At 39.4% G+C, this 10,000-nt stretch overlaps 1 protein-coding gene across 3 annotated transcripts in view; it reads left to right on the top strand.

The window, feature by feature from the left end:
• LOC143029204 (neural cell adhesion molecule 2-like) overlaps positions 1-10,000 on the top strand; it is a 988,127-nt gene that overhangs the window by 739,480 nt on the left and 238,647 nt on the right. For all 3 annotated transcript variants that reach the window (XM_076191770.1, XM_076191771.1, XM_076191769.1), the window contains one exon: positions 7,688-7,798. In XM_076191770.1, the coding sequence (XP_076047885.1) occupies positions 7,688-7,798 (111 nt within the window). The remainder of the gene's footprint in view (positions 1-7,687; positions 7,799-10,000) is intronic.

Raw genomic sequence — 10,000 nt, 5'->3', positions numbered from 1 at the left:
TCTATCTATCTAACTATCTATCTATCTATCTATCTATCTATCTATCTATCTATCTATCTATCTATCTATCTATCTATCTATCTATCTATCTATCTATCCATCTACCTATCTGTCTATCTATCTATCTATGTATCTATGTATCTATCTACCTATCTATCCGTCTATCTTCCTATCTATCTATCTCATTCTCTATCTCTCTTCTCCTTTGTATCTTTTTACATTGATCATTGGTCTCTCCTGGCCTTTTTTTTTTTTTTTTTTGTCCAAAAATAGAAGCTGCGATTACTGGCGACAAAACACAGTACTTATATCATCTTTTATCGTCTTTGAGTAATCCACGTTTTCATATTGTATTTTTTTGGCGCAGTTTGCACTCACAACAATTGTCCAAATTTGTTTTTGTGTAATGCCGAGGAATTAGTAGTCAAATATGTATTATTTCGGACTTATTAATGTAACCTAGAAGTTATGCAAACATTTGTTTCATGAAATCTAATACATTTCTATAATGGAAATGATTAAAAAAAAAAAGTTTCAATAAGAAAACAACAAAATATAAATTTGCAAAAATCTGCGATATGGCTCAGTTTTGGGTGTATGTACTACTTTTTTTAAGATTTTCCAATATACGATAACCAACATTCATACAGAGACTGCACCTTATTCGGAGTAGAGAGAGAGAGAGAGGAAGAGAGCCATAGTCCAAAGAGAGGAAGGGAAGGAGGTAGGAAAAAACAGACAGACAGACAGACAGACAGACAGACAGACAGACAGACAGACAGACAGACAGACAGACAGACAGACAAGCAAACCGATGGAGAGATGTATAGATAGACACGCAGACAAACAAATAAAGATAGACACCCCATCAGACACAGAGACGAATGGGTAGACAGACAAACACACTAACACACAAATACACAAAGAGATAAACAGACACACGCACACAAACACGCATGCACACACGTAGTCTGCAGTCGGAGTCGGACGTCTGGAAAGAGATCCGTTGTGCTAGGCAGGGCTTCGTCGCTAGGATATTTAGGAACAACACTAGTTGTACCAGTATTTACGTACGCGAAGGGAGTTATGCAAATCGAGTGACCAAAATGGAATAATTATTATACAGATTAGTACTAAATACATAAAATGGAGGAAAACAAAAGTGAAAGAAGGAAAAACGAATCAGCAAAGAGATGTCTGGACGTGAGCAAAGTGGAATCTCCGTTGGGAGTAATTCCTAAAAGATCCTGTATGAATTAAACCCCCATATCATACAAAAGGTTGGGTATATATGCTTTTTTCTGGATTTGCAAGAGAAGGTAAAATTTTAGTTAGTGGTGTGGAGTTGGATAGGAAACCTAGATACAAAAATAGTTTAAGAAATAGGGATATTACTAATTTGTTGGATGAACTAATAGAATTGAAAAGTGACTACAGCGCAATATACAAGGAAATAACTTAACTTAAAAGAGATAATGAAGAGACCAACAAGGAGCTTGATGATCTGAAAAAAGAATTAAATATGAGCAGAAATGAGAATAGAATAATGAGAAATGATGATATAGATCAAAACGAGGCCTTGAAAAAAAGCAAATACAGGCGGTGACCGAAAAAGTGGGGGAAAGATCAAGGAGACTGATCTAAAATCTCACAATACCAGCATTTCATGGAACCTGCTAAATAAAAGCACCTCAATTTTGGTTAAGAATAATAACAGAAAGAAACTGAAATGTTTATAGGCTGTTTTTATTAGAAACCATATGCCATTAATCAATATTCAACAAAATATGTGTGGTACTCTAGAACTCTTCGGAGCATCCAGCGTCACCAATAGAACATGACTCGTGTAACCATTGACCTCTCCTTTATGTCATTTTTCTGTATTCATATTCTTGTAAGAAATGTCTTCAATAAAATTACTAAAAGTTGCCTAATTTGTAAACGAAACGTCGTTAAATGTTGGTTTTTATTTCCAAACAAGGACTCGTTCGGAAATGTTATATATTCTCTCCCTGCTACAGAGAAGAAAATACTCAGAACAGAAATTCTTAAGATGAAGATCACCAACGCAGAGTATGCAGTGATCTTTAATAGAAAATGTGTATATATACATATATATATATATATATATATATATATATATACATATATATAAATGCGTGTGTATATATATATATATGTGCACACACACACACACACACACACACACACACACACACACACACACACACACACACACAGACATATATATATATATATATATATATATATATATATACAGTATATATATATACAGGGTATATACACACACATACAGGACAGACAGAGATAATCCACTAGAACTCGGCGACCTGATAATAAATGACGCCTGTGAGGAGTGGGGGATATATATACTGTACAAATGTATACAGGACAGACAGACAGACAGACAAGACACACACACACACACACACACACACACACACACACACACACACACACACACACACACACACACACACACACACACACACACACACACACACACACACACACACACACACACACACACACACACACACACACATACATACACACTCATACAGGAAAGACAGACAAAGATAATCCAGTGGAACTCAGCGACCCGGATAGATGACGCCTGTGAGGGGTGGGGGTGAGGGGTGAGTTATGTCGTGACCAGATGCTATTGTCGCCGCTACCTGCAATTATCAGATTCATCTTTCCTTTTTCACGCTTCATAAGTTTTTTTTTCAGCTTAGCTTGGTTGATATCATATCATTTTTTACGTGAAGTTCCGCTTTTTAATGTCACACACCAACGTCTTTTTTACATTCAAAAGACCAAAACAGGTCTCTATTATTTCTGACTTAATAGAATGTCTTTGTATTGTGTGGGATCTGAAGATATGACATTTGTTTTGGTGTTTTATGAATAGATAAAAATCCTCGTTACTTGTAAACAGTTCCTATGAACTCCTGTGTTTTCATCTGAACCCTCTACATAGCTCACTGCAGAGTCGCCGTTCTGTGCCCTGGGAGATGATATAGACAATCTTACCACAGTAGCTTATTTCAGTTTAATAATGCTGTACAGACGAAACACAAGGATATGATGTAATCAATACCTTAGAAGAGCTTAATACCACCACTACGGACCAGAGCCACACAGGATTCTTTTATGATTGGAAACTCATTTTCATTTAAGAAGAAAAGTTATTATCACTTTTAGAAGAGCTTGATACCACCACTACGGACCAGAGCTACACAGGATTCTTTTATGATTGGAAACTCATTTTCATTTAAGAAGAAAAGTTATTATCACTTTTAGAAGAGCTTAATACCACCACTACGGACCAGAGCTACACAGGATTCTTTTATGATTGGAAACTCATTTTCATTTAAGAAGAAAAGTTATTATCACTTTTATGTTTTACTGCCCCTCCGCTCGGACGCCGGCCAACTCTTCTTCGCCGGCCGCAACTATGACCGCCTCTTCTTCTCGAAATCTTCCAACTCTGTGACTCCATCTCTTCCTCGCATTATCTCTTATCTTTCCCAAGAGTAAAGGCTCTATCTATTGATAACGTAGTGAAGTTCAAAAAAAAAAAAAAAAAAAAAAAAAAGTTCTCCTGGTGTCCCTTTCTTGTACTATGGCAATGAGCAAACTATTTATTGTCGTGGGGCCCCGATAGCGCCGGGAATGGGGGTGAAGGAGTGTTGATTGCCACAAATACCCAGTGACCCCTTTCCGTTCCCTTCCACTCGACCCACCGTGGCGACCTTTTGATCGCAAAGGAGAAATGGTCTTGGTGTCCACAAGGGAAGGGAATATCTTATCAGGAATAAACAGTGCTTCTATCCTCGGGGGACAGTATCGCACCGATGAGGTGGAGTCATGATAGAAGTGGTAAAGAAGAGATAGACTGGTAGCAGAATGGAGGTAGAGTAGAAATTGAAATTGATCAACGTTTCTTTTTTCAGTGGAGATGAATCTCTAATTGTAAAAGAATGTTGCGTGACTCTAGTCCGTAAGGGTAGCATCCAAGACAGCGTGTGACGTCAGAAAAGGACAAGTCATCTTGAATTCCCAAGTTCCAACAAAGGATGTCGTGTAGAGAGTGTGATGATGATTATTTGATTTAACGTCGCGAATTTCCCTACCAGGAGGCTAGAGTGGTGCCCCTTACAGAGGATTTTGTAGCGTGGAATTTAATGAACTATGCCCTTGGTTCAACACGCAGGCGGCAGGGTTTGAACTGCCGTCATCTCGACCTCCGCCGTTAGTAGCGACGCTCTAAGCCGCTCGGCCAGCATATAATGGCAGAAATGTCAAAGAAGAATATATACTGTACATGTGGATTCCATCCTTAACCAACAAATTTGAAAAGAGTCGTGAATAAAAAGGCTTGATCTAAGAATTTTGGGATAGTAAGTCTAGTAAAACCCGATTCGAAAAGGAAAAGGGTTTAATGGCACGTATAAAAGGGGGAGAAATAAGTTAGAAGGGAGTTATAGTCTGTTAACCGTAGATATAAAAGGTTTTAGAGATGCTGACGTTGGAACAAGATCTGGTGATCAACCATAAGAGAAAAAAAAAGAAGAAGAAATGGAGTTTTTTTTTTAAGGTCAAAATGGAGTAATTAAAAATGTCAAGATGAATTCATTGCAACCCTTTCTCACTCAAAAAGTTTTTGCTCAGCTGAATGAGATTCCCTGGCAACACTCAAAGCATATGTATAAGCTGTCCAAAGGTTTAAATTATCTATATACCAAAAGCCTTTCTCCCCCGTATAAGAGGGGTAGCCAAGTTAAAGGCACGTACCTACTCCAACCCATTCCACTTCCATCCACCACCCTCCCCCCCTCCACTCTCACCTTAACTCATCCTGGAAGAGCTCTTGAGTCACGTGACCATAAATCAACCCTTTCATTACGGTGACGTACGGTGGGTTTGGAGCTTGCGTGGGACAGTGGGTAACTTTCCCGCTCCGGAACCCAGAAGGTCCGGGTTCGATCCCCGGTAAGTTCAAAACACTTTCATGGTTTTACAACCCTTCTCTCTTCACAACGGCGAACATCAGAGGTGCGGTAGATCAGTGTCGCATATGTTTCCTAGCACCTAATCAGTATAGCAAACCTGATTACTGTACACTGATTTCAGACTTCATTCACAACCAGCCATTCCAACATACCAAAAACTTACATACAACCTTATCAAGCTGGTGGTGAGATATAGAGGCTGTATTGTCCCTCAGGGGATAGACCGATCCAGTAATAGACCAATAAGGCTAAACTACACTACACTATGGACTTTGTTTCGACTTCACGTGACGTCAGGGCTCTCCAAAGGGCCGTGCTCACATTGACGTCACCATTGTGTTGTTTCTGTCAGCTGACAGATGGCGCCTCAGTTGCCTGAGTCTCCCTACCTGGCAAATATACCCGATAATTAATGTACTAAAGCTTAGGCCCCCAGCGTTTTTTTTTTTTTTTTTTTTTTTTTTTTGTACCCTCATTTTGACCTAATTAAATTTTCCAAGCCCTTTAAATATTCAAGAAAAAAAAAATAGCCGAAACACTGAATTCGCTTGTTTGCTAACGCAAATAACATGGGAAATAAGTATTAGGTTATAAGACCCTTTTTTTTTTCAAAATACAAAATTCACTGGCTTGGTGATAAAGATAACATAACCAACAAATAGTAAATTAAAGTTCGTTCTTTAGACATTTAGTGAGATAGATCCAATTGCTTTTTGTACATTATTCCGTCAAATGAAATACCCCTACTCCCCTGTAAATACGTTTGATATCCCTCCTTCCCCATGTTGAAAATTCTGTACTAAAGTGTGATCAGCTCTGAGAGTCAACTGCAGAACTACCGGTCTGTCCTCTTGGTGACGACACAGCCTCTCTGACATTGGCAACTCAATTCAACTTGATAAGTTTGTATGGATTGTGCGGAGTGGAGGGAAAGAATCGAGAGTGTTGGGGTTGCTGTGGATGGGAACGGATTCTGAAACTAATCTGTAATCAACTCGATCATACGGACCTAAAGCCACCAGTCTAACCAATGTATTTCAAAACCAAGAATCACCTTAACGTGAGAGGCACACAAACACTTGCCGCAGGCGTCACAAACACAGCTCACCTAGCCTCATGATATTCTCCCGAGAAAGGGAGTTCGCGACGTTAAACCGAATACTCATCATCACACGCTCTACGCGGTGGCTAAGCATATCATCCTTTGTTGGAACCTGGGAATACAAGACCATTTGTCATTTTCTGACGTCACACACTGTCTTGGTACCACCCCTACAGACAAGTCATGTAACGTTCTTTTACGATTAGAGATTCATAAGAGATTCATAAAATTGTCTAACCGTTTCTTAAGACAACCGATAGATTCAGCGCTCACTACATGGTTACTAAGCCTATTATATTCATTGGCCACCCTTTTAGTAAACCAGTTCTTGCCTATTTCTTTCTTAAATCTAAATTTGTCCAGTTTAAATCCATTACTGTGAGTCCTGCTATGTTGTCTTAATATGATCACCTTCTTTGCGTCACCCTTGTTAAAAGCCTTGATCACCTCTATTAGACCACCCCGCACTCTACGTCTTTCCAGAGAATGTAAGTTAAGGTTCTACCCTCTCCTCGTAAAGTAAATTTTTGAGCCCATGTATCATTATGGTTATTCTCCTTTGTACTTATCTTAGTGAATTGATGTCCATTCTATAGGATGGAGGCTAAAATTGTACTTCCAATCCCCTTCATAAATCTCTCCTTTACCACCTCTATGACTACATGGCAGAACACATGCCCAAATACCTATATCATACACGAATACTGTTGTCCTCCACAACCACCGGACACTCGCCTCCAGAAACATATTTATAATCACATCGCCCACTGCTCCATCAACAGATTGGAAGACAACACAGCTGCATTCCTGACTCCATGATATCAATCTCTCTGAATCCCCGAGAGGACAGAGTCCTCCTGCCCAGGGTCTGGTGCTGCCACCACCCAGCTCATCTAAGCTACCAATAGTGGTTAGATAACCACATCACGGATGACTGTCCAGGATATAACATTTCAACCCACACTATACAACATATCATGGAAGACTGTATTGTACACAATCACGCATGCCAACAACACAACATATAATCTATACGGGATTTATGGGAAAGTCCGTTCCAGCCATAGTGTTCCTCAGGGAGAGGGAACTGGTCGCTCAGGAACGACAACAACAACCACAATGTACCTCGACGGCATTTTCATCAGAACCTCAACCGTAGTAGTTCTTCATCTGCCCTTAGAACCACATAGGCATACACATAACTCTATCGCACACTATACTTTTTTGTTTCAATATTTACCTGATTCTATATCATCTTTGGCAAGCAGGTGGTACCTTCGGTCATGTTCGAATGGTAATTTTAACCAAACGGATAGTAGAGCATGGCCCAACTAACATCATCAGATTTCGGTGGCGATCCGGATCAAGATACAAATCTGGGATATATATATATATATATCTATATATATATATATATATATATATATATATATATATATATATATATATATATATATATATATATATATAAGAATTAACTGCCTAGGTGGAGGTTTGTGTTTGACAAGTGCTTCTGATTAATTATGCTTTCCTTCTTAATTTCCAGAGCCGCCTGTGAAAATGGAGGTGTATAGCAGTACGGGCCAGGATGTGATAGACCGTGTTGGCCCTATCAACGAGGGAACGCCCGTTACTCTAACGTGCATGGTGCTGGGAGGTAAGAACATCGTTCATTATTTGTAAGAATACTATTTATTACTTCAAGAACACAATTCATTAGTCATAGGAACATTTCATAACTTGTAAGAGCACTATTCATTGGTTGGTTGTAGAGCTATTTTTTGTAGACATAAGTATGATTTACAGCAAGGAAATATATTTTACATTTTCAGGCTTTTCAATGATACAAAATTCAATAAGAAAAATTTTTAAGGTGAAGGAGAAGGGGCATGGCTTCAGCTGGTAATGAAAACCCATTGTTCCAAAGAGGAAATAGGCCTCATAACTAACACTTAAAGACGTGAAGAATGGAGAAAAGAAATAATGGATCGGGAAACGAAAATCTGAAGGTCATGGAAAAGACTAGTCACAGACCAGGGCTTCTCAACTGAGGTCCAGGGAACACCTAGGAATCCAAAGAGGTTTCTAAAGATATAAAAAACAGTAGAAGCTGATAGATGGAGGTAATGGAAGAGGATCTGGTAGAGGATGTAACAGGAGTAGACGCAGTGGAACGGTCAGGTGAAGATGGGTGATCTGCCGTGGACACTAAGTTTATTCATGCTAAAAAAGAAACTAATAGATGCCAAGCGATTCCCTTTAGTACTGAAGTGTTCTCTGCGAGGTTCACAAACAACGTTGCCTTTGCTAGACCTCTTTTCAACGCCGCTTGACCACTCTAAGTTCTAATGTATGCTTCCTTCCGCCAGCACGGTGGCATTTCATTTATTTCTGCTCTGCTTAAAGACAGATTATTTCGTATTGTCCGAATGGATAGATTCCAGCCTGGCTAGGGACCTCCGTTAAAACCCCACCATGCCAGTCAGCCTCTTTAGTTGCATAAGTTTATCTCTCCTCACAATCAATAGATTACGTTGCCATGTTAAAAAATATATATAACCTGGCCCAAAGAGATGTTCTTCGCATCTACTTTGTAAATCATCCTGCGTGTGAGAAGAGGGAAATCATCATATGCTCAATCAGTAGAAGTAAACTATCTCCGGCGGTCGGTCACGGAAGTGCTGTGCCTCGATGAATTTCACTCGGCCCGTGTGCTGTGGCAAGGAGAAGGATCACCCTTTGTGCACGTGCAGGGATTTGATTTAACGGAATGAAGTGTGTGTGTGTGTACTTTGGCCTGGCCATTGCATTAGTAAAGGGAAATATTATCTAGTGTGTATATACATACATACATATGTCAGTCAGTCAGTCAGTCAGTCAGTCAGTCAGTCAGTCATTCATTCATTCATTCATTCATTCATTTTGACAAATGGAAATAAACTCCATCGCAAGGACCCGAACCTTTGCCGTACCGACTGCTTATTCTGAAACAAAGGCGATAGCATCGAGCCACCCAGGCCGTAAAAAGGAACTATCTGATTCTCGACCTGGAGGATCCCCGACCGTGCTAGGGCAGCTCGGTCTCTATTCTGATTTCACCGAGTCTTTATTTTGGCGAGCTATCCTATAAAAATTCGAGTCCTTGCGATGGAGTTTATTTCCATTTGTCAAAATGACACACAACTTGTCGAATAGCTCGGCATAGTAAAGACTCGATGAAATTAGAATAGAGACCGATCTGACCTAGTAGCGTCGGGGTATCTCCAGGTCGAGAATCAGGTGGTTCCAAAATGTTGACTGCATAAAACATCCTTAGATGTATGAAGAAAACACTTAACTCCTTATAGATATGAAAACTAAATGAAAGATATATATATTTCTAGTGTTTATATGGTATTAGGTCACATCGATGGGTTTGCTCGTGTTTACATTGTCTAGTTTAAGCCAGATGAAAATATATAAAGGACTTTTCCTTAATGAAGGAGATAATCCATACTAGGGAACTTCAATACGATCACCTACACGAAGTTGATCAAAGTCGTTTGGTCTTAACTAAAAATAGATTTTGCGTGGGACTCCATCTTAATTATGAGGGTAATTATGCCTCAGGGATTTGGCTAAGATTGCTGGGCACGTCCTCTGAGAGATAAATAAAAAGGAGGACAGAAGGTTTAAAAACAAAGAAGGGAAGCATACGTAAGAAGAAATAATAAAAGAAAATAAGAGGTGTACAATGTACCCTATGTTGTGCCACATCACAATGGGATTGTGTGAAACTTCTCAATGTATCCAATGAGAGTTTCTGCTTGGAGTAATACAGTTATGGACTGTAGTTTTTCCAGCGCTTCTATCATTATGG

This window comes from Oratosquilla oratoria, chromosome 10 (genome assembly GCF_046742065.1).
Source record: "Oratosquilla oratoria isolate Oo_2021 chromosome 10, ASM4674206v1, whole genome shotgun sequence".
Taxonomy (NCBI): domain Eukaryota; kingdom Metazoa; phylum Arthropoda; class Malacostraca; order Stomatopoda; family Squillidae; genus Oratosquilla; species Oratosquilla oratoria.
This window is presented reverse-complemented; position numbering and strand designations above follow the sequence as displayed.